This window comes from Herpailurus yagouaroundi, unplaced genomic scaffold (assembly GCF_014898765.1).
Source record: "Herpailurus yagouaroundi ecotype Mexico unplaced genomic scaffold, PumYag 67793, whole genome shotgun sequence".
Lineage (NCBI taxonomy): Eukaryota > Metazoa > Chordata > Mammalia > Carnivora > Felidae > Herpailurus > Herpailurus yagouaroundi.
This window is the reverse complement of record NW_024420586.1, coordinates 16,159,837-16,184,980: the sequence shown is the minus strand read 5'-3', so window position 1 is coordinate 16,184,980 and position 25,144 is coordinate 16,159,837. Positions and strand designations below refer to the sequence as shown.

Here is a 25,144-nt window from a genome sequence, read left to right as displayed (position 1 = left end):
CACCGTTTGGATGGAAATAAGTCAACCTTACTCTCAGGCTATACCATTGTGCAATCTGTATGTGCTTTACCTGTCTGAACCAGGGATGGACTTTAAACTCCGAAAGTTTTGGCCGTCTAAGTCCAAGCTGTAGCTCCGCCCACTTTCAGTTTTTGGAGTTATGATTTCTCCCCTGGTTGCTGATCTGAACTTGCTAAGAAGAAATCTGAAATTATATAAATATATATGTACTTAGAAGTAACATCAGAGAAAAAAAGCATTTTAAAAGATCATTTCAAGAATACCATTTCTAATATTTTCAACAGTAAATAATTCTTCAATAAAGTGGCCTTGGGGCTGAGAGGTTCTGGGAAATTCCCAGTGCCTCGGTAGTATGACATCAAGGGTAGTGGTAGAGGAGGTTATGACATTCTCCCAAGGCCATACCACTTGTCAGTAAGCCAGGCCTCTGTCCCTGCTAGGAAAAAGACCATCAACTTTGGAACTTACCTGGGAATAGGGAAACATTGCCTGGGTTGAGCCTGTATGCAGGGATGTTAAGACTAGGGAGCTTGCAAGTCATGATCTTGCAGTTCGTGGGTTCAAGCCCCTGCACCAGGCTCTGTGCTGATAGCTCAGAGCCTTGAGCCTGCTTCAGTTTCTGTGTGTGTGTCTCTCTCTCTCTCCGCCCCTCCCCCACTCACACCATGACACTCTCTCTTAAAAAAAAAAAAAAAGACTATGGAGCTTGAACTCATCTTGCTCAGAGAGGGGTGCTAGAATGATGGATCCTCTGGGACAAACTGAGGTGGTCATTTATTAGACTACAGCTCCATGAGAAAAGCAACCCTGCCCTGCTGGTTTCCTGTCAGGTCCCCTGAGCCTAAAGTGATGCCTGGCACATAGTGGAACCCAATCAATTCTTGTGGAATGAAGGACTAAACCCATGTGGTGGAAACCATCTTTATATCTTTCAGGACATTTCTCCCTGCGGGAATGAAGTTTGAACATTGGGGTGTCTCATGTGGGATGAAACCTGACTGTATTCCCATTTGACTAAATTATTTAGAACTTGAACAAAAATAGCTTTTCAGGAACTGAGATTTGAGTCATGATCCAGGCCAGTGAAGGCCCAAAACATGGGGGTTTCCAAATATACTTTAATAAACAACCAAAGTTATATTCTTTTTGTGACAGCATTTGGAAAAATCGGTTCATTTACTTTATATTCCAGTTTTCTAGGGAGAAAATGTATTCCAAAGGTATTGGGACAATCTTAATAGAATCTGCCAAGATGTCTCTGTTTCAAAGATATATAAAGAGTGTCTTGTCAAAGTGTCGGAAGCTTCAATCTAACTGGAAAATTACATTTTTTTTTTTTTTGGTGAGAATAGTGCTCAATATAATGTCAATCTATGCTGCTCTGAGAACCACCTTGTTCATGTCCCCATATCCATACTTCTACTTAAGGTGTTTCTTCCATGTGGAATCACTCTTCCCCACCTTTTGCTATCCTGAACTCTTGTCTTTCAAGGTCCTCATCTGGTCACACTTACAATTTTAGGTCTTTCCCATTGTCCTCTGTGACCTCCCAACATTATCTAAGCCCCTTGTTTAATATTCACTTCTTTATTATCTAAGCCCCTTATTTAATATTTACTTAATTACTTATCCTTATGATATCTCTTATAGTTAATTAACACCTTGTCTTATTTTAGAAAGGCTTTCAGGCAGCTCATATTGTCATCTTACATTTTCCTAAAATTCTTCTATACATATTAACTTTTCGGGTATGTACCTTTTCTACCCAACTAACTGTTAAATTCCCTGAAAACAGAACCATCAGATCTCAGTTTTGAGTTCCAGCAGGGCTTAGGCCAGTGCTATGGCTGTTTTTAATTCAGAGCGCACCCAATTCATTGTGCTGGTAAGTTACTTATTGTCTCCCAGCTCCAAGTACATCATTCTGTAACGTACTGAGTGAAGCCCGGGCTGGGGTCTGCAAACGACAGCTCCTACAAGCACTTGTGGGCTCTGAGTTACATGTTCAATCAAGCACAAAAGCAAAAAAAAAAAAAAAAAAAAAAAAAAACCAACAGGTCCACCACTAAGGGAGCTCACAATTAAGTGTGTGTGTGTGTGTGTTTGGGAGAAGGTGGTGTCAGACTGCAAATGTAAGAGTGATACTCAGGCACATGGCACTGTGGGAGCTCTAATGGGTGGCCAATGGATTCAGTACAACAGAAAGGACCAATACGTAGGATGTATGGTGACTCTAGGCTATCTTTCACATTTATCTCTGCTAATTGATGAAGACATGGTTAGTCATGGGTGTTTACGTTACAGGACATTTAGCTTTCACTCCTACTCACAGTTCAAGATTCTAAAAAACCAAACCAAAACAAAAACAGACGTTCTCTAGAGCCAGATCAAGGCTCAGATACTGGCAGTCTCGCTCACTGCTTTCGGCTGAGAGAACAAAGCAATGCTACTTAGAAAGAACATAAAGTGACCTGGTGGACATTAGAACCCTCACTAAGCCACAAAACAGATCAACAGTTGCCTGAGAAATGAAGACTAACAAATGAAGAGCCAGGAAGCAGAAGTTTGCCTTTTGGTCCTTTTAGCCTGCATTTTAGGGGTCTCTTTTCTCCCCTGAAGAAGCCGTGTTGCCTCCAGTTTCCTAGTGCCTCCTTGACTCTTGCTTCCCTATGTGCCTCCCATTCTTATTCTTAGTACTTGAGACATAGATTTTCTGAATTAAGTTACTGAGGTAGCCAAATGTGACTTCTTCCTTAAGGAAGCCCCCATTTGAAAGAGGGGACATTATGTTTTAAGCCCAATTAATAAATCTTTGATTTGGATATTTCATGTATCAGCACTCAGGTTGGGGGAGAGTGTTGGCATTCTACAACAAAGGCAGTTGTCACTTCTTTATAGACAAGGCTGGCCCTGACATGAAACCTTCTACCTAGAAGTAATGAGAACCATTTAGTGCAAGACCAGATATGTCAAATGAAATAAAAAGTTTTATTTATATGTTCAGGTCCAAGGTGACCTTTATTTATTTAAGACTGAAAGTATGTAAAACTTCATGTTCTAGGGGGAATGATAGGATAATATTGACTTGGTCAGGTATGTTGACCTTCTCTGGGTCACTGAAGTGATATCGAACTTGAAAAACTAAGGGGTCTCAGCAGTAGCACTGCTAGGAATTTACCCAAGGGATACAGGAGTACTGATGCATAGGGGCACTTGTACCCCAATGTTGATAGCAGCACTCTCAACAATAGCCAAATTATGGAAAGAGCCTAAATGTCCATCAACTGATGAATGGATAAAGAAATTGTGGTTTATATACACAATAGAGTACTACGTGGCAATGAGAAAGAATGAAATATGGCCCTTTGTAGCAATGTGGATGGAACTGGAGAGTGTTATGCTAAGTGAAATAAGCCATACAGAGAAAGACAGATACCACATGTTTTCACTCTTATGTGGATCCTGAGAAACTTAACAGAAACCCATGGGGGAGGGGAAGGAAAAAAAAAAAAAAGAGGTTAGAGAGCCAAAGCATAAGAGACTCTTAAAAACTGAGAACAAACTGAGGGTTGATGGGGGGTGGGAGGAAGGGGAGGGTGGGTGATGGGTATTGAGGAGGGCACCTTTTGGGATGAGTACTGGGTGTTGTATGGAAACCAATTTGACAATAAATTTCATATATTTAAAAAAAAAGAAAAGGAAAAAAAAAGAAAAACTAAGGGGTCTTTATTTCAGAAGTTTCTGGAATGAATTCAAATATGCCCTTGGAAAAAGTGTGTCTTACCCCTTTTTCCTGGGTCCATCATGACTGGCCTTTTGCCTGGCAGAAGGTGAAGTGTCTGCCTTTTCTGCATCCTGGTGGGGTTGCTCTTGACTTTGTATTTCTTCAGTTCCTCATTAAAAACAATCAGAAGATAAATTTACATACAAAATGGCCAGAAACGAGAGCAATTTTCTATTCTTCATTCACTTTCCTACGTTAGCAGAGGACAAAGAAGTCCACAATAATTGGCAATGACATTCCCATCCTGTTTCCTAGTCACACAGTTATTTCTAATCTGCTGAGTGTTCCAGAGTTAAATGAAGACTAAGTTGAGGACTCATCTGTGGGAGGTTTGCTGAGATAAGCTTTCTAGGGATGTCCACAATGGAGGAATGCTACATCATCCCTCTACAGATATTTTTAGGGCAGAGGAGCCTGGGTTCATGAGAACTCCAAATCCCTAGAGACGGGACTGTAGAAACAATACCCTGATTTCTGAGCACATAAATCAGATTTCCTGCGTATACCTCATGACTTGAGAGAGAGTCTACACTCTGAAAGGTGCTGAGATATGAGTGGGAAAACAGCCAGAGCTAGCGGCTTAATTCTAACTCTACTCCATTCTGTCCTCCGGTGGCATCAGACCTGATCTTACCCATCTGGGGAAGCCCTTCCCTTCCTTGCTAGTGCCACATCCAGAAGTGACGCTGGAATCAGTTCCTGGCCTCCCAGCTTTACCTGCCAGACTTCAAAATGAGGGGATTTGTCTCTGTATATGAAACATGAGACACCCTAGGACCAAGCCAGAAGATGCCTGCTCCACCTTTACTAGGCCACACATGAGAAATATGCTCCTACACACAAGTTTCACTCAATATTTAACCAGTTAAATTGTAGTTTGAGCGCACAGAATCGCATTCTCAAGGTGGAGTGTCATTTACATTTGGTGACAGTATAATGCTTCATTGAGTGAAAGGGTCCTGAGCATTTCAGGCCATTTAGCATCTCTGGCTAAATACTATTAACCACCCACTACATGCTATTAATCCCACCTCTGTCACTGCCACAACCAGTAATGCCCCCATTGTATTTCTAAATGCTCCCCTGGCTTGAGGGAGGAGGGCCTGGTACACGATATCACCCCTTGGTTGAGAACCATTGGATTCATAAAAGGAACATTTAAAAGCAATTTTATGTAAATATAGCACGTTGAAAAATCAAGGAGTGCTTTCATAATGTGAATCATTTAATTTATCTGTTTTATGTTACTGTCTTAAATGTTTAGTAAAATATTGGAAGTGCATTCAGGAAAAGAACTATGTGTGATGAAAGTAAATACTTCCTTTGAATATCTCAGCATGTCAGCTATATGGAAAATCACTGTGGATTTTATGTTCTGTTGATGTCCTCTTCCCTTGTATGAATTACAGACTGAGATTTCATGCTGAGTTTTGAAATGACCTAAGGGATTCAGGAAATTCAACTATGTTTATTTGCAACATATACAGGGGAATTATTTAGCTCACAAAAGTAAAAATTAAGGCAGTTTTGAAACCAAATAATTGCTTTAGTTACCTGGGCTTCTTCTTAAGATGGACTGTCGGACTATATCAGTGCCCAGAAGATTGACTTGCTTGAAACGCTTTGCCTTTTCTTCAAAAAACCATTCACCGGTTACAATCCTTAGCTGCCTACTCAAGAGAAAAAGAGAGAGCATTGAAATTCAGTTATCTGGCCAAATAATTAACTCTCAAAAATCCCTAATTGAGTAAAAAATAGCCAGTCCTTTATAGAATCTATCTCAATTTCTAGAGTATTTTATGGTGATTATAATGGCAACTATTAGTTGAACGTATACTATATACCAGGTACTTTCTAATTGATCTTCATACTTCATATATTTTTATTCACATAACTCTGTGTAAATATTATCATCCTCATTTTGTAGATGAGTAAATTGACACTTAGAGCAATAAAATGACATGTCTCATATCACATAGCTAATAAGTAAAAGACTCAGGATCCCATTCCAAGCAGTCTGGTCTAGGGCTCAAGTTCTTAACCACCGCATTAGAGGGCAAATAATCTTCATTGGAAACAACGGGGAATGAGTGAAGGTTTTGAATTACGAAAGGGCCACAATTAGACTGTGTTTTAGAATGATACCTTGATATATTCTGATGATTGGCTTAGAGTAAAGAGCAAACGGGACAAGACAGGTTGGCCATGGCAATAGTCCGGGAAAGATGACAAGACTCATGCTGGGGCAATGGCAAGACTAACAGAAATGAAGAAATAAAATAAAAATGTAGGAGGTAGAAGGGTCTGCCTGAATTTTACAACCAACTGCTGAAGGTGGAAAAGAAGAATCTTTGAACAATCAAACCCATTTTTTTAAAGCCCCACCTACAATGATAACACAAACCCTTCACTCCAGTTACAAAGGGTATTTACCATTCTCTGAATATGGATTATAGATGTGTTGGCAAAGTAGTGTTCCACTACTACTGTCTGAACACTTCTACAGAGGACTGTACTGGAAAAAAGGTTGAAAGGTAGGAGTGGGTCATACAATGAAAATCTTGGAATGTCATGGTAAGGAGTTGGAATGAACTCTTAGTTTTTCTAAAGTTCAGGTTGTCTCATATAATCTCTGGAGCATTATCTGCACAAAGGAGAAACCAGAGGCAGGCCGATGAGGAAGTTACTGCAATAGATAGAATAGGAAATGACGAAGATGCATATCAGTGATGATAAGAAAGATATAAGGTGAAAAGGGTGAAAAGAAAGGTATAGATTCTTGGGCCAATGAGAATGACAATCAGCAAGACTGGTGACAAGTCAGACATGATGGCTGGAGAAAAGCAGCTGAGAGTCCTCTTGAGATTTCTAGCCCCAAGAAGCATATAGATGTGATTCAGTAATATACTGGACTTAGAAATTAATAATTGGATCCTAAATTATCTAAAAATGACCCCCAAAATATGTCAATATGTTCCCCACAGCAACTACACTGAAATGCTACTTCTAAATAGAAAAGACAAAATTAAATTATATACGAAACACAGTTCCACTACTGGGGAAAAGAAGTGAAAACGTTATCGTTGGGAGCAAATTATTCATTGAAAGGAAAGACTATATATAGCATGTAAATCTCAGATTTATTCCCAAGTGGCTAGATCACCTGTTGCAAAGCAAGGGCTACTGGATTAGTTAGAAACTACATATGATATATTAATGGAATATATCAAATCTAAGAAGATCTAATTTACCAAAACCAAATGCTTGAATGGGTTAAATTATTTCTGGATACATCTCAAGAACTCCACAGCCTTACGTAAATTACTAATGTTGGAAATATAGGTGCTAAGTGTGCTATTCTTATTTCTAAAGATGTCTCTTCAAGGTTCCTGTCCCTTAGTTTTTCAATCAAACACTAACCTAGGTACTGCTATGACTGAACTTTGCTAATGGAACTGAAGTTACTAAGCAGCTGACTTTAAAATAGGGAGATTGTTCTAGGTTATCTAGGCAGACCCAAAGTAATCACAGAGCCCTTAAAAACAGGAAGAGGAGGCAGAAGTCAGATCTGCAATGCTACAGAATGGGAAGTCAGATTCCACATGTGAGAAAGATTTTTAAGAAGGCTCTGAGATATAAATGTCTACATGCAAGGACCAGATTCTGCTTACCAAATTGAGCTTGGAAGTGAAATCTTTCCAAAGCCTTCCAATGGGAGCTTAGCCAGCAACGCCTTGCAAACCTTGAGTACAGAAAGAGACCAAGCCAAGCCAGATTTCTGAGCCACAGAACTGGGAGATAATATATTTGCGCTGTTTTAAGCTGCCACATTTGTTATGATGGCAAAAGAAAAGTAAAACAATAACTAAACATTGAAATATATTTGTTTGCATATTCAGCTCAGGAATTCGGGGCACCTGGGTGGCTTCAGTTGGTTAAGCATCCCACTCTTGATTTTGACTCAGGTCATGATCCCAGGGCTCACGGGTTCGAGCCCTGCATCAGGCTCTGCGCTGACAGTGTGGAGCCTGCTTGGGATTCTTTCCCTCTCTCTGTGCCTCACTTGCACTCGTGCTCTCTCTGTCCCTCAAAATAAATAAATAAACATTAAAAAAAATTCAACTCAGGAAATGACCTGCACAGGTTGTGAGAAAATAACTACAGAAACTTCAGAAGACCAATACGGGCAGAGGTTGGCGAATACGGTGTGTGGGCAAAATTCACCCCACTACCTGTTTTGTATGGACTACGAGCTAGGAATGTTTTTTTTACACTTGTTAATGGTTCAAAAAAAAATCAGAAGAAAAATATTTCATGACACACAAAATTAAATGAATTATATTCAAAATTCAGTGCCCATAAGTAAAGTGTTATTGGAATACAGCCATGCTCATTTGTTTCTATACTGTCTCTGGCTGCTTTTCTACTGTAAGTGCATAGTTGAGTAGTTTTAGCAGAGACCACGTGGCCTTTAAAGTCTACACTATTTACTCTCTGGAATTGTATTTTTTAAAAATTTGACAACCTCTTCAACAGGACAGGGTTTACGCAAAAAAGAAAGAACAAGGGAAATAATAGATAGGTCAGCAACTGAAAACCACCCAGTAGCGGCATACCAAAATCTCACTTCTGTGTGTGTGTGTGTGTGTGTGTGTGTGTGTGTGTGTGTTTATTGTTCCTGGGATATGGGTTGAGACGGGTGGCGTGCGAACAGCAGTTTCACATGTGACAGGTAAAACGGGACACAACCAGTCTACAGGCTCCAGGAAATGGTCCTCCACATCATCTTTACCATATATGCCTAGAGTTGCCAACACCTAATACAAATAAGAACTTCCCAGAATTGTTAGTCATTACCTCTTGCTCTCCTTGTAGAAACAATAACTATAATCCCTGTATTTGCTCAACTTAGATAGGCACTTGAGTCATTTGTCATTTCAGAGCTCTGCAACATCAGAGCAATCTCTCGGGCTTATGCTTTTGCCACCTTCTCAGGTCCTGGAGGTACACAGGAGTCTTGCTGGAAGAAAGGGAAACTAATACTGAGTAAGCATATACCATGTACCAAGTAATGTGCTAGGCACTTTATATATACCTCTATACTTTATATATCCTCACTCTAAGCCATGAAGTAGCTATTATTATTCTCTAATTCTAACGTTTATTAAGAGAGAGAGAGAGAGAGAGAGACACAGTGCGAGCGGAGAAGGGACAGAGAGATAGAGACAGAGACACAGAATCAGAAGCAGGCTCCAGGCTCTGAGCTGTCGGCACAGAGTCCAATGTGGGGCTCGAACTCACTAGCCATGAGATCATGACCTGAACCGAAGTCGGACGCCCAACCGACTGAGCCACCCAGGCGCCTCTATTATTCTCTATTTCAGATGACAAAACTAAAGCTCCCAAAGTTTAAATAACACGCCAAAGTTATAAAGGTATTATGGCAGAAACAGGATTTTATACTAAAAGGTCATACCCTTTGCATTTGGCTAAACTGTCAAAAAAAGAACTCATAGTTGTCATCTATAACAAGCCTTTAAGCAAAGATGCAAACTTACAGAAGCCAAGGAACAATACACAGCATTTCATATGATGGGCTATGATTGTACACGTGTGCGCATGTACACATCCACACGCGCACACTGGCGTGACATGAATAAAGGAAGGGTGAAAGAGGAAAGAAAGTAAACATGACAACCACTGTGAAATTTATATCCCTATCAGTCACATCAGTCTACTACTTGAAAAACACAAGGCTTGGAATATATTCGGTGTTTCCTTGAAGTCATGCTCTAAAAACTGAGTTTGACTGAAACTAAGCGGATTACACTCATTTGTCATTAATGATTACTTATTCGGAGTTTTCTAGGTCCTACTTTTCTTTAACATCAACCTCCTGGGACTCCAAACTTTCACTTGGAAGCTTATTTAAATGTAAAGTCAAGTTAAGTTCTCCTTAGATTTATAGAGGGAAAATAGGTAATCTTACCCTAAAAAAAAAAAAAAAAAAAAAAAGAATATGACTGACCAAAATATTCATTTTCCTTGTTATCTTCTATTAACTACTGGAGACATGTGAGATAAGATATGTTTATTAGGTATGCTGAGATAAGATAGGAGTTTCCTTCTTATTATTCATAAGAAAACTAATTAGATTTACAAATTTATTCATTACACATCAAATATTTATTGCATTTTTACTTAGCCTTCTGCTAAGGCTAGGAGTAAAGATGCAAATAGGACAAACAAGAACCCTGGCCTTACAGAGATGATGGTCTATATTTATTCCTTTCCAAACACAAAAATTAAAAAAAGAAATCCCTAGACACATTAAGGTAAAACTGCAGAATACTCCAGAAAAAAAGAACATCTTACAAATAGGTAGAGAGGGAAAATTCCCCCAAATTACATACAAAGCAATGACAATGAGAATGACAGTTGGCTGTCAACAGTAATGATAAAACCCAGAATCCAGTCAATGATATCTTCAAAGTTCTGAGAGAAAATAACCTTAAAATTGTATATACAAAAAACCACTGTTCAGAAATGAGGTGAAATAAAAAAAAATTTCAACAAAATAAAAACTGAAATAATTTACCATCAATAGAGTTTCACTCAAGGAATTTCCAAAGATTGTACTTCAGAAGAGGTAAAATAGATCTGAGGTATAGAAAGAAACAGCACATGGATAAATCTAAGAAACACAAATGTATAAACAATTATAGTATCTAAAATGAATTTAAAAAATATATATCTAAACAAAAAAGCAAGCAAACAAAAAGATATGTCTAAAACAGAACAAAAAGTATGTATGATCTAGGGAGAAGATATGTGAAGTTTAAGAATATCAAGTTCCTTTTATTAATTAGAAGAAAACTAAAACTATTGATTAGTAAAATAAAATGAATTTTGTGATTTTTAGTATAATCACTGGAAATAAAAAATCATATATAATATCTGCACTAGTAGAAAAAATAAAATCGAATGAGAAAAATATACTTTAATCAACCTGCAGAAAGTAAAAATAAAAGCAAATAAAATCTATACATGAAGGCAAATATTACAGTGATCACTATAATAGAAACAAATGTACATATCATGGTAATTATGACTGTAAATAGCTTAAACCATAGTTTAAGAAAAATATTGCCAGATTAAACTTTAAAAATTATATACAGTGAATATGTATAGCATGTATATGTATTACAACGCAAGTATTATGTATATAGCATACACGTATAGCAAATATTTAAATACATATAATTTAAAATAGCATACATGCTATACAGATGAGTGTCACCGTAAGCATATGGATACAGAAAGGCTGAAAGTCAAATGGTAGAATAATATATACGATGTAAATACTAATCAACAAAAAACTCGATGTAGTTATAAAAGCAGACAAAACAAACTTTAAAACTAAAGCATTTCTAGAAGTGAAGAGGGTCACAAAGGAAAACTTCAAATTGGTAAAGACTGACAGTCTAATGGAAAAATGAGCAATGGACATAAATAGTCCTATCACAGAAAAGGAACCAAAAAAGGCCAATAAACCTATGAAAAGATTCTCAACCTCATTAGTAATCAGAAAAATTCAAATTAAAATCATAGTAAAATACCTAGTTATATCTCCAAGTTTGGCAAAAATTAAAAGTTTTCATTATTCCAAGTGTTGGTAAGATTGTGAAGTAAAAAAAAAAAATTATATAATGCAGGTAGTTTAAACTGCTAGAACCACCATGAGAAACAATTTAACATTATCTCATAAAGTTGAAAATGCTCATACCATTTGCCCTGCAAGTTCATTCCTAGGTGCACCACCTAGAGAAGTCTTCTCAAACATTTTTGGCATAGGTCACAGTAAAGAATATATATATATTTTTTGAGAGAGAGAGAGAGAGAGAGAGAGAGAGAGAGAGAACGAACACACAAGAATCTTAAGCAGGCTCCATGCTCAGAGTGGAGCCCTATACAGGGCTGGATCCCATGATGCTGGAATCATGACCTGAGCTGAAATCAAGAGTCTGACACTGAACTGACTGAGCCACCTCAGTGCCCCAAAAATGTTTTATATCACAATCCAGAAAATATGCACATACACTTCTACACACATATATACGTACACACATTTATTATTATATTTTCACACACACATATAACTACAAGCATACTGACATTTTCTATTCTATTTTGTTTTTAGTGCTGGTCAATCACAGCCCCCTAAAGGGTCATGAGCCAGTTTTAAAACCCCACCTTAGGGAAACTCTTCTACATGTTTGTCAGGCCATATGCACAAGACTGTCATAGCAAGAAGAACAAAACCCAAACCCAGCAACGGGAAGGAAATAATAAAGAGAAGAGCAGAAATAAATGATATAGAAACTAAAAAAAAAAAAAAAATTGAACACATCAAAGAAACCAAGAGCTAGTTCTTTGAAAAGATCAACCAAAGTGATAAACCTCTAGCAAGATTCACTACAAAAGAGAGGATCCAAATAAACAAAATTACTAATGAACGAGGAGACATAACATCACAGAAATGCAAACAACTATAACAGAATATGATGAAAACTTATATGCCAACAAATCGAATAACCTCAAAGAAATGGATTAAGTCAGAGAAACATATAACCTACCAAAACTAAAGCAGGAAGAAATAGAATTTATTTTTTATTTATCACCATCAATAGAATAGAATCAATAATCAAAATAACTCCCAAAAAACAAAAGTCCAGGACCAGACAGCTTCACAGCCAAATTCCACCAAACGTTTAAAGAAGAGTTAATACCAATTCTTCTCAAACTATACCAAAAAAAAAAAAAAAAAAAAGGAAGGAAAACTTCCAAAATCATCCTATGAGGCCAGTATCACTCTGACATCAAAACCAGATAAAGACACCACACACACACAAAAGAGAACTACAGACACTACAGACCAATCTCTCCATTAACTTTATGTTTCTGCAAAAATCTTCAACAAAGTATTAGTAAAATGAATCCAACAATACATTAAAAAAAATCATACACCATGATCAAGTGAGATTTATTCCCAGGATTCAAGGGTGATTCGATATTCACAAAACAATCTATGTGGTATGTCACATCAATATGACAAATCATAAAAACAGTAAGATCATTTCAGTAGACTCAGGAAAAGCATTTGACAAAGTACACTATCCATTCATGATTAAAAAAAATCCTCCGCAAAGTAGGTCTAAAGGAAACATATCTCAACATAATAAAGGCCATATATGCAAAACCCCCAGCCAACATCATACTCAATGGGGGAAAACTGAGAGGTTTCCCCCTAAGGTCAGGAATGAGACAAGGATGTTCACTATCACCACTTTTATTCAACACGGTACTGCAAGTCCTAGCCACAACAATGAGACAACATAAAGAAATAAAAGGCATCCAAATTGGTAAGGAAGAAGTAAAACTTTCCCTATTTGCAGGCAACATGATACTATATACAGAAAACCCTAAAGACTCCACCAAAACAATTACTAGAATTGATAAATGAATTCAGTATACAAGTTGCAGGATACAAAATCAATGTACAAAAATCTGTTGCATTTTTATACACTAATAATGAAGCTGCAGAAAGTGAAATTAACAAAACAATTCCATCTACAATTGTACCCAAAAGAGCAGAATATCTAGGAATAAACAACCAAAAAGGTGAAAAACCTGTACTCTGAAAACTATAAAACACTCATGAAAGAAATTCAAGATGAAACAAAGAAATGGAAAGATATTCCATGCTCATGGATTGGAAGAACAAATATTGTTAAAATAATTCATAAGCAATCTACAGACCAATAGCATTTTTCACAGAACTAGAACAAATAATCCTAAAATTTGTATGGAACCACCAAAGACCTTGAATAGCCAAAGCAGCCTTGAAACATAAAAACAAAATTTGAGGTATCACAATTTCTGATTTCAAATTATATTACACAGTGGTAGTAATTAAAACAGTATAGTACTGCCAAAAAAACAGACACATAGATCAATGAAATAGAACAGAAAACCCAGAAGTAAACCCAGAATTATATAGTCAATTAATCTTCGACAAAGGAGGAATGAGAATACAATGGGAAAAGAGTCTCCTCAACAAATGGTGCTGAGAAAACCAGAGAGCCATTTGCAAAAGAATGACACTGGACCATTTTCTTCACTATACACAAAAATAAACTCAAAACGGATAAAAGACCCAAATGTGAAAAAAAAAAGAAGAAAGCTACTATAAACTTCACTGAACCTGTCTTTTAGTGAAAAACATTGAAAATTGAAAAAACTAATTTTAACAAATTTCAATTTTTTTATTAAAAAAAAAAGACCTAAATTGTGAGACCTGAAACTAGAAAAATCCATGAAGAGAGCACAGGCAGTAATGTTTATGACATCAGCTAGAGCAACATTTTTCTAGATATGCCTCCTGAGGCAAGGGAAATAAAAGCAAAAATAAACCACAGTGAAAGAGACAATTAACAAAACTAAAAGGCAATCTAATGAATGGGAGAAGATATCTGCAAATGACATATATGATAAAGGGTTAGTATTCAAAGTATATAAAGAACTTATACAACTCAACACCCAAAAAACAAATAATCCTACTAAAAAATGGGCAGAAGACATGAACAGACATTTCTTCAGAGAAGATATACAGATGGCTAACAAAGAGATGAAAAGATGCTCAGTATCACTCATCATCAGGGAAATGCAGATCGAAACTACAATGAGATATCACCTCACACTTGTCAGAATGGCTAAACTCAAAACACAAGAAACAACAAGTGTTGGTGAGGACACGGTGGAAAAGAAGTCCTCTTGCCCTGTTGGTGAGAAAGCAAGTTGGTGCAGCCACTATAAAACACAGTGTAGAGGCTTCTCAAAAGACTAAAAACAGAATTACCCTATGATCCAGGAATCACAATACCGGGTATTTACCCCAAAAATACCAAAACGCTAATTCAAAGGCATACATGCACCCCTATGTTTACTGCAGCATTATTTACAATAGCCAAACTATGGAAGCAACCCAAGTGTCCACTGACAGATGCATGGATAAAGAAGATGTGATATATATACATACAATGGAATATTTAGCCACAAAAAGAATGAAATCTTTCCATTTGTAACAACATAAATAGAGCTAGAAAGTATGATGTTAAATGAAATAAATCAGAGAAAGACAAATGCCATATGATCTCACTCATATGTGGAATTTAGGAAACAACAAATGAGAAAAGGGAAAAAAAGAGAAACCAAGAAAAAAATTGTTAACTATGAAGAACTGATGGTTACTAGAAGGGAGGTGGGTGGGGTGAAGGGGAATATAGGGGATGGGGATTAAAGAGTACATTTATCATGATGAAAAAAAAATGAAATAAAATGGAAAAAAGAATGCCACAGGAGCATTTTATCTACCATTATAAATTCAAACAGTATAAATGTCCATCAACAAGAAAATAGACACACTATAGGATGACACAATAGTGAAGATGAATGTAATCGTGCTCACATAAATGTGGATAGATTTCACACACAAAAAATGTTGAGCTAAAAATGTCACAAAGAATACATACAGTATGATTTCCATTTCTGTAGCACTCAAAAATGAAAAATTATATTACTTAGGGACATATCCAAGTGCAGGAAAACCATAAAGTAAAGCAAGGGAATGAAAAATACAAAACAAGAATATTCTCATTCTTCTTTAAAGAGTTCTTTTTTAAATGTTTATTTTTGAGAGAGGGACCACACGTGTGAGCAGGGGAGGGGCAGGGAGAGAGGGGGACTGAGGATCTGAAGCAGGCTCTGTGCTGTTAGCAGACAGCCCAATGCAGGGCTTGAAGTCACGAACCGTGAGGCCATGACCTGAGCTGAAGTCGGATGCTTAACCGACTGAGCCATCCAAGGGCCCCAAGAATGTTCTCATTCTTAAACTGATGACGAATACATGGATACTCCTTTTATTATTGTTTAAATTATACATATACATTATAGAGTATCTTGATGTGTATGATATTTTCACATTAAAAAAAATCTTTCTAGGGGCGCCTGGGTGGCGCAGTCGGTTAAGCATCCGACTTCAGCCAGGTCACGATCTCGCGGTCCGTGAGTTCGAGCCCCGCGTCGGGCTCTGGGCTGATGGCTCAGAGCCTGGAGCCTGTTTCCGAGTCTGTGTCTCCCTCTCTCTCTGTCCCTCCCCCGTTCATGCTCTGTCTCTCTCTGTCCCCAAAATAAATAAACATTGAAAAAAAAATTAAAAAAAAAAATAAAAATAAATCTTTCTAGTCTATGTAGGTGTTAAGATACTAATTCTACAGTTAACAAAGCTAGATTACAGAAATTTGCTAAAGTAGGGGTGGTTATGAAATTACTATGTGGCAACTGTTAATGGCCATCAAACCAAAGATCACCAGGAACCCACATATGGGTGAACAAGTTGAGATATTTTTCATTGCAATGAAGGAAAATACACGCCATGGAGAACCATGGGGCATCTCAGTAACAGGGCATTTGGAAGACTTTCATATAGGATTTGGGCTGACATTAGGTAATTTTGGAGACAGTTCTAGGGAGCAGAGATTTGGTCAAGATTAGGTGAAGTCAATAAGCAGGGACAATGTTATGACAGGTATATTAATAAGTTTTATGTAGAAGGAGGGCAAACAAGAACAAGGCTAAAGGTGCAATTGTTAAGGAAATAGCAGGTCACATGAGTCAAGAAAAGGGGATGTTTCATACTTTCTGGCTTAAACAGGCACCTTGTTTTTTCTATGCTTAGACAGGGCTATGAATTTTTCTTATTTTGTCTCACTTCATCATGATTGCAGAGTAATCTTGTGGGATGCTGATGCTGAGATTATGTCCAACAGATGAATACCATGGTCTACCTGTGAGTGTCAGCTCATCTTCTAACAGCATCAAAGCCTGCTTGTAAACATCAGACCAGTTTCCGCACGTCAGGGGCTGTAGTTCTCTTTCTCATAACAAAGGACTATACAGTCCCTCCTTGCACTCTCTCTATGTTCCAACCATGGGTACTACCTGCTTTCAAGTTTACTGGCGGAGACTCCTATTTTATCCATCTCAGTTATATTTTATCTATTTCAGTAATCATTACCAATTCATCAAAAACAAAAACATCAATTTTCTCCTTCTTTAAAAGACAAAGACTCTCACAAGGATACACAACAACATGAAACGTAACGACATGGCCTGAATATAAGATCAAGTTATCAACGCCATAGAAGTAGCTTACTTTTTAGTTCCCTATCTCATTTTTGAGTTCAAATGCGGTGCTGATTAAGAAAAATGATCATTAGGACTATCTCTGTGTTGGATGGCAACTGCATCAGCTAACATAATCATGTGGAATTTTGTAGGTCTCATTAAGATAGCAAAATGAACTAACTGGCTGCATCAGGGTCCCTTTCATTATGATTCTGCAGTTAAATTTAAAACTAGACCTATAGCAACCAACCTGTTAAAACGAGAAGGGGTTGTAGAAAATGTCAAGGGCTGCTCAGCCCATTGTAACAGGTAGCCTCCCTCCATCAGTCCTTGCTATAAATCGTTCCAGTGGTCTAGCAATAAAATCTCTTTACTTTTATCCAATCCAAGGTAAATGACAATAAAGGTTGTGCTTCCAACTGATTAAAGAATGAGTCACTTTCTGACTCATCTCCTCTCTTAGAGGTCAGGGTGAGAATTTCAATTTTATGGTCTATTAAACATGGAGACAGCCCAGTGGCACTGCAGCATTCTCTCACAACAAACAAAGGGTGTTCACTGCCCATAAAATATCATTCACGCTTCCTTTTTGAAAACCACTCCATAAACAGCAAACAAGATACTCCTAATGCTGACAGATAGTTTAAGTCTCTGAGATCACAGAGGCTAGTAGCAGGAATAGTGGAGAAGTAATGGTCTCTGTTTTCAGCTTTAAAAACAAGGAGGGATTTTAATAAGTCAAATTAGATACGCACCATGTAAATTTCCAACTGTCACAGAAGGACATGATTATAAGCTGTAGTCACAGAAGCATAAGAATTAATTGAAAGCTCTGTTTCTTCCTCCGGACATTTGAATGCATAAAAACAGAATTTATACTACTGAGGAGACAATACTGTAATAAACTCATCTTCCTCCTTAGAGGGTTAAACCACTCAGGGTAACCCATGTTTTATTTACCTTTGTATTCTTATCTCCTAGTGTACCAACAGGTTATCAATAAATATTGTAGAAGGGATGGATGAATACACTGATGGGATCAATCAGCTAGGTGGATGGTTGGGTTTATTAAGTTATTGCTTCATCAATAAAAGAAGTACAAATGATTCAGAAGTTCTGTATTGATGCATTAACATCTACAAAGGAAGACAAAGAACTTTCCATTTGTTATTATTTATTCTTACATCCTTCTGACAATAGCTTGTATTACATCTTTGACAGCTGAAAATTTACTCTGTTCAAAGGTCAAATGTATCTGACATGGCTCATATTTTTTAATGTATTTTTTTAAACTTACGCTTCTGACAGAAGAAAACTACCTATGTTTCATAACTTGCTTAAGCCTGAAATGCTTTAACTGGAAAACTACCCTCTACTCATTCACTCACTCTCTTATTCTTCTAATCCATGAGCATGGAATGTTTTTCCATTTCTTGGTATCTTCTTCAATTTCCTTCATAAGCTTTCTATAGTTTTCAGCATATACATCTTTTACATCTTTGGTTAGGTTTATTCCTAGGTCTTTTATGATTCTTGGTGCAATTGTGAATGGGATCAGTTTCTTTATTTCTCTTTCTGTTGCTTCATTATTGGTGTATAAAAATGCAACTGATTTCTGTACATTAATTTTGTATCCTGTGACTTTGCTGAATTTATGTATCAGTTCTAGCAGAATTGGGGAGCACTGAAACATATAAAACAATCACAAACATCAGCAACCTTATTGATAAGAATGTCGTAATTGCAGGGGATTTTAATACTCCACTTACAGCAATGGATATATCATCTAGACATAGAATCAGTAAAGAAACAAGGGCCCTGAATGATACATTGGATCAGATGAACTTGACAGATATATTTAGAATTCCACATCCCAAAGCAACAGAATATACTTTCTTCTCAAGTGTGCATGGAACATTCTCCAAGATAGATCACATACTGGGTCACAAAACAGCCCTTAATAAGTATAAAAGAATTGAGATTTGGAGAGTTGTGACAATTTGAAAAACTCAGAGGAAATGCACAGCCTAGAAATATTAAAGAATTAAGGAAAATCTATGTCATGAATTGCATAAAATATATGTGGACACTAGTCTATGTTACCATTTACTACCACAAAATATGTACAAATATATCATAAAAAGTTAAACCTTATCAACATTTATGTACACAAAGACTTAGAGACTATATATGGCGCTATTTCAGTTGAGAAAAATGTATACAAAAGTAAAGATGCAGTATTAAATCATGACTGCATAAAATTACCTGTAGTATAAGCTCTACTACTGTAGTAATTTTGTAGCCCCCTCCTGTTGCTCTTGTGGTGAGCTCAAGAGTTGCAAGTATCTACTTAAGGTGCCATGTGACACTAATCATCTCTGCATGAATAGTTCATCTCTACAGTAAACCACGTATCACAGTAAAAAGTGATCCCTCATGGTTCTCATAGTTTTCACGTTTAGTGCAATACCTCAAACCTCAAATGACACCACTGGACCCATACAGAGTGCCACTAGTGATGCTGGAAGTGCTCCCAAGAAGTAGAGAAAAGTCATGATATTATAAGAAAAAGATGAATTGCTTTATATGTACCACAGATTGAGGCCTGCGGCTGTGGTTGCCCGCCCATTCAAGATATATGAATCCACTGTGAGGACCATTGTAAAAAAGAGAAAAAGAAACTCATGAAGCCATTGCTGCAGTTACACTAGCGGGCAGGAAAACCTTGCACTTTTTGCAAAATACCTCTCTATCTTGTATAAAAAAAATGCAGCTTTTATGTAGGTGCAGGACTGTCACAAGAAAGGCATAACCTATAGACTCTAACGTGATTTGGGGGGAAAAATGAAATCATGATATGACAACTTAAAGCAAAAGAAAGGTGTAGACTCTAAAGCTGGAGAATTTCATGCCAGCCAAGGATGGTTTGGTAATTTTAGAAAGAGGTTTGCCTTAAAAAAAATGTCAAGATAAGAGGAGAAGCATCTTTAGCCAACTTAGAGGCAGCAGATGAGTTTCCAGACAGCACTTACAAACTCACTGAGGAGAAAGGATATTTGCTCAAATAGGTTTTTAATGCAGATGAAAGTAACCTATTCTGGGGGAAAAATACCACAAAGGACATTTGTTACATTTGTTAGTAACGAAGAGAAGCGAACACTAGGATCCAAGACAGGAAGGGATAGGCTAACTGTACTTTTATGTGCAAATGCAGTTGGGTTTATCATCAGCACTGCCCTTATCTATAAAGCCGCTAAACCCCTAACCTTGAAGAAAAAAGATAAACATCAGCTGCTAGTGTTTTTGGTTGTACAACAAGAAGGTGTTAACAATGAGAACCCTGCTTTTAAATTGATTTCAAAGATTCTTGTCCCTAAAGTCAGGAAACACCTTGACAGTGAAGTACTACCTTCTAAAGTTCTTTTGATTTGGACAATGCCCCTGACCACCCAGAAGACCATGAGTTCAACACCAATGAAGTAGTCTACTTGTGCCCAAACACAGTATCTCTAATTCAGCCTCTAAAGCAGGGGGTCATAAGGACCTTTAAGGCTCATTATACATGGTACTCTATGGAATGGATTGTCAACATTATGGAAAAGAACCCTAATAGAGAAAACATGAAAGCATGGGAAGATTACACCACTGGAGATGCCACTGTTGTTATAGGAAAATCCACAAAAGCCATCAGCCCAAAATAATAAATTTCTCCTGGTGAAAACTGTGCACAGATGTTGTACGTGACTTCACGGGGTTTATACAGAGCCAGCCAAGGAAATCATGAAAGAGATTCTGGTTATGGCAAAAAATGTGAGGAGTAAAGGGTTTCAAGGTATGAATCTTAGAGAAGTTCAAGAGCTAACAGACATCACATCAGAGGAATTAGCAGAAGACGACTTGATGGAGATTAGCACTTCTGAACAAGAACAGATGATGAAGAGTAAGACATAGAAGAAGTGGTGCCAGAAAACAAATTGAAATTAGCTAATTGAGCAGAGGAGTCTCAGTTACTCAACATGGCTTTGGTTTCTTTCACAACACGGACCCTTCTATGATAGGGGCACTCAAACTAAAGCAAGCCATGAAAGAAGGGTTGGTACCACAAATATTTTTAGAGAAATGAAAAAGCAAAAAAGTCAGAAATTACAATGGATTTCTGTAAAGTTACACTGAGGGTGCCTGTCTTTCCCGCCTTCTCTTGTACCTCCTCAACCTCTTCTGCCTCTGCCACCCGAGACAGCAAGACCAACCCTTCCTCTTCCTCCTTAGCCTACTTAACATGAAGACGACAAGGACAAAGACCTCTGTGATGATCTACTTCCACTTAATGAATAGTAAATAATCACCATGCTGTACAGTTAATAAACTTCTATGTTCATAGAGTTAATAATCAACTTATCTGTTACATGTGTGTGTGTCTCTGTGTGAAAATCTAATTAACTATGCTGTTAAGAAACGTATGAGACATTTTGTGTCATCATCATCATGGCCTAAGTATTCACTGAGTGGAACATTTTGTGCAAGACATGTATGGAAGTGGTCAGCCTACGCTCACCTAGGCATAAGGTGAGTGATATTTAACATACAATGAACAATGTACTAGTTTCCTTACCATCTTCTAACGTTGCTTTCAAAGATATCATATATATCTTTAATATATGTATGTAATATATATAATATCTACAGTATTTTATATCAAAGAAGACAATATTGGTGTAGGTACTGACAGATGATTCATCTTGTAAACAGATGATGTAAACTTAGCTTACAGTATTGATACAGTACAGTAATGTAAATGTATTTTCTCTTCCCTAAGATTTTCTAGCTCACTTTATTGTCAAAATACAGTATATAACACATGTAACATATGAAATATGTGGTAATAAATGGTTTATGTTACTGGTAAGGCTTCTGGTCAAGAGAGGCTATTAAGTTTTCAGGGAGTCAAAAGTTATACATAGATTTTTAACTATCTGGGGCGTCAGTGCCCCTAACCCCACCTTGTTCAAGGGTCAACAGTACCTTCAAAAAAGCAACAATATAATGGTATCTTACTTCCTGACAGAAGCATTGGAAACCAGAAGTCAATGGAATAAGGTCTTCAAATAAGTGAAAGTTAGTAACGTCTAACCTAGAGTTCAGTAACTGGCAAAAACATGCTTGAAAATTAAGGATAAAGTAAAGCATTGCTAAAACAAAAACAAAAACAAAAACAAAAACTGAGTATTTATCACCAGGAGGACTACACTAAAGGAAACACTGAAGGGTAACCCTTAGGCAAGAGGAAAACTATCCCAGAAGGAAGCACAAAATGTAATAATAAAAATACAGAGCAATGGAAAGGGTAACAGTGCAGTAAATCTAAGTAAATATTAACTATAAAATAACAGTACTGTCTTATGTGATTAAGTATGTTAGTCTGAATGTCTGTGTCCCCCTTGTAATTCATGTTGAAACACAATTCCATTGTCCTGGTATTTGGGGGTAAAGCCCTTGGCAGGTGACTGTGGCCCTTATCAAGAGAGCCCAGAGACTTTCTTTGCCCTTTTCACAATGTGAGGACACAATGAGAAGACAGCTGTCTACGAACCAAGAAGCAGGCCTTCAGCAGACAACATATCTGCCAGAACCTTGATCTTGGACTTCTCAGTCTCCAAAAGTGTGAGAAATCAATTTGTGTTGTTTATAAGCCGCCCAGTCAGTGTTATTCTGTTACGGCTGTCTGAATGGGCTAAGACAAAGTGTATATGTGTACCTCTGTAAGTACAAATACATGTGTATGTCTATGTATAGATATAGATAGATATGCAGATATTCTACATGTACGATAGCACTAGAAGGGGAGTACAGGGAGTTAAAGGATTTTAACATTCTGGTATTTCTTGGAACTGCCAAAAGGACTCATTTATATTAGATTTTAGTAAGTCAAGAATGTATGTCGTAATCTCTCAAGTAATCACTAGATGACTGATAAAAAATCTATAAATAATAAAGAAGAGAAATAGAAAAAATACTTAGACAACCTAAATGAAGGCCAATAATTTGAAATAAAGAAAGGAATACATGGGACAAAGAGCAAGTAAATAGGTGGTAGATTTTAAGTAAAATGTATGAGTAACTTTTTTAGTACAAATGGAATAAATATCTTAATTAATGACAACTGTTGGATAGGATTTAACACACACATGCACAATTATATGCTACTTACAGAAGAGACACCTTAAATATAAGGAAACAGAAGGGTTGAAAGTAAAAGGATAAAAGAGGATTTACCAACCATACACTAAAACACACACACACACACATACACACACACACACACACACACACACACACACAAAATGCTGCTGCAGCCATAACAACAAATAAACGTTAGGAAAAAAATCATAACTTGCCATCAGGATCAAGTTTTCATAATGTACACCTATAAAATATCAAAATCCAAAATATTTAAGCACTCAAGACGATCACTTTAACATATATAAATAAAATATTATCAGAACTAAAAGGATAGAGAGGCACCTGGCTGGCTCAGTTGGTAGAACATGTGACTCTTGATCTTGGGGTTGTGAGTTTGAGCCCCATAGTGGGTATAGAGATTACTTAAAAATAAAATCTTAAAAAAAAGAACTAAAAGGATAGATAGAAAATCCATAATCATTAATTGAGAGAGGTTAGTATATACCTCTCTAAATATTGGATAGAATACACAGATTAAAAAAATCAGTAAGGATATGGGAGATTTGGACAACACAATTAACAAACATCATTAATAGATATATCTAGGATATTCAAATAAACACTGCAGAATTTTTTCTTTCAATGGCATAGGAAATATTTAACAACACTGACCATTTGCTGAGCCAAATTTCAAAGACTGAAATCAGAGAATTTCCTCTGACCGCATTGAATTAAGCTAGAAATCACTATCAAAAAGAGATAAAGTTTTATAAAATTAGAAAAAAGACAATTATAAAGATCTCATATCGAAAAAGATGATGGAAATTATTAAACAGAATGCAGTAAAGGTACTAAAATGAATTGACATAAAAATGTGTGGGATGCAGCTGAAGCAGTGAAAACAGGAAAATTTATAATCTGAAATGCATATGTTAGAAAAAACAAAGGCTAGGAAAGCAAGTATCTAAACACCTGAATCAAAAAAATCATTAACGAAAAAAATGGAAAAAAAGGAGAACGAGATATAAAATATGGAACCTAGATGTACTAAAGGATGAGAATATATCCATTCAAATATCAGGGAATATAGAAACTTGAAAAGTTTGAGTCATCACAGCTTTAAAGTCACTTGAGAAGGAGTTGGGATCCAAATCTCAGTCCAGAGTAAATGTCATAGAGAGGATTCCATAGGGGGACGCAAGGCTATAACATTTATTCACCTAAAAGTCATCCAATACACGTAGGGAAATGGAATGATATTATTCTGAAATAACCTTCTTTTATAGACTGGCCATGCTTTAAAGTGACTTTTATTAAACATATTAATTATATTCACAATTTCTAAATTAAATATCCATGATGCAAAAAAGTCACTAGTGAAAGATACGTTAAATCTAAAGAAAGCAAAAAGAAGGAAACAAATAAAGAAGGCAGAAAGCAATAAAATTCAAAACAAATATGCAATATGGCAAAAAAGATACAAATATTAGAAAGGAAGAAATAAAAGTCATTCTTCACAGATGACATGATTGTATATAAATAAAATCTGAAAGACTCCACAGAAACTGTTATAAACAACAAGTAAATTTAAAAAGATTGCTAAATACAAGGTCAGACTATTCAAATCAATTGTATTTCCACATAGCAACAATTAGAAAATAAAATTTAAAAAAGATACTATTCAGGGTACTTGGGTGGCTCAGTCAGTCAAGCGTCAGACTTTGGCTCAGATCATGATCTCACAGTTTGTGAGTTTGAGCCCCACATTTGGCATACTGCTGTTAGCCTAGGGTCCACTTCAGATCCTCTGTGCCCCTCTCTCTCTGCTCCTCCCCTGCTCATGCACTTGCTCGCTTGTTCTCTCTCTCTCTTAAAAATAAACACCTTAAAAAGATACTGTCTGGAATAACATAA

The 25,144-nt window shown here is 36.7% G+C and overlaps 1 protein-coding gene across 1 annotated transcript in view; it reads right to left on the bottom strand.

Moving 5' to 3' along the window:
- SYTL5 (synaptotagmin like 5) overlaps positions 1-25,144 on the bottom strand; it is a 122,915-nt gene that overhangs the window by 55,351 nt on the left and 42,420 nt on the right. Inside the window, exons 4-6 of the mRNA XM_040468793.1 lie at positions 5,360-5,475; positions 3,806-3,914; positions 71-205 (exon numbers count right to left, since the gene is read on the bottom strand). Coding sequence (XP_040324727.1) covers positions 71-205; positions 3,806-3,914; positions 5,360-5,475 — 360 coding nt within the window. The remainder of the gene's footprint in view (positions 1-70; positions 206-3,805; positions 3,915-5,359; positions 5,476-25,144) is intronic.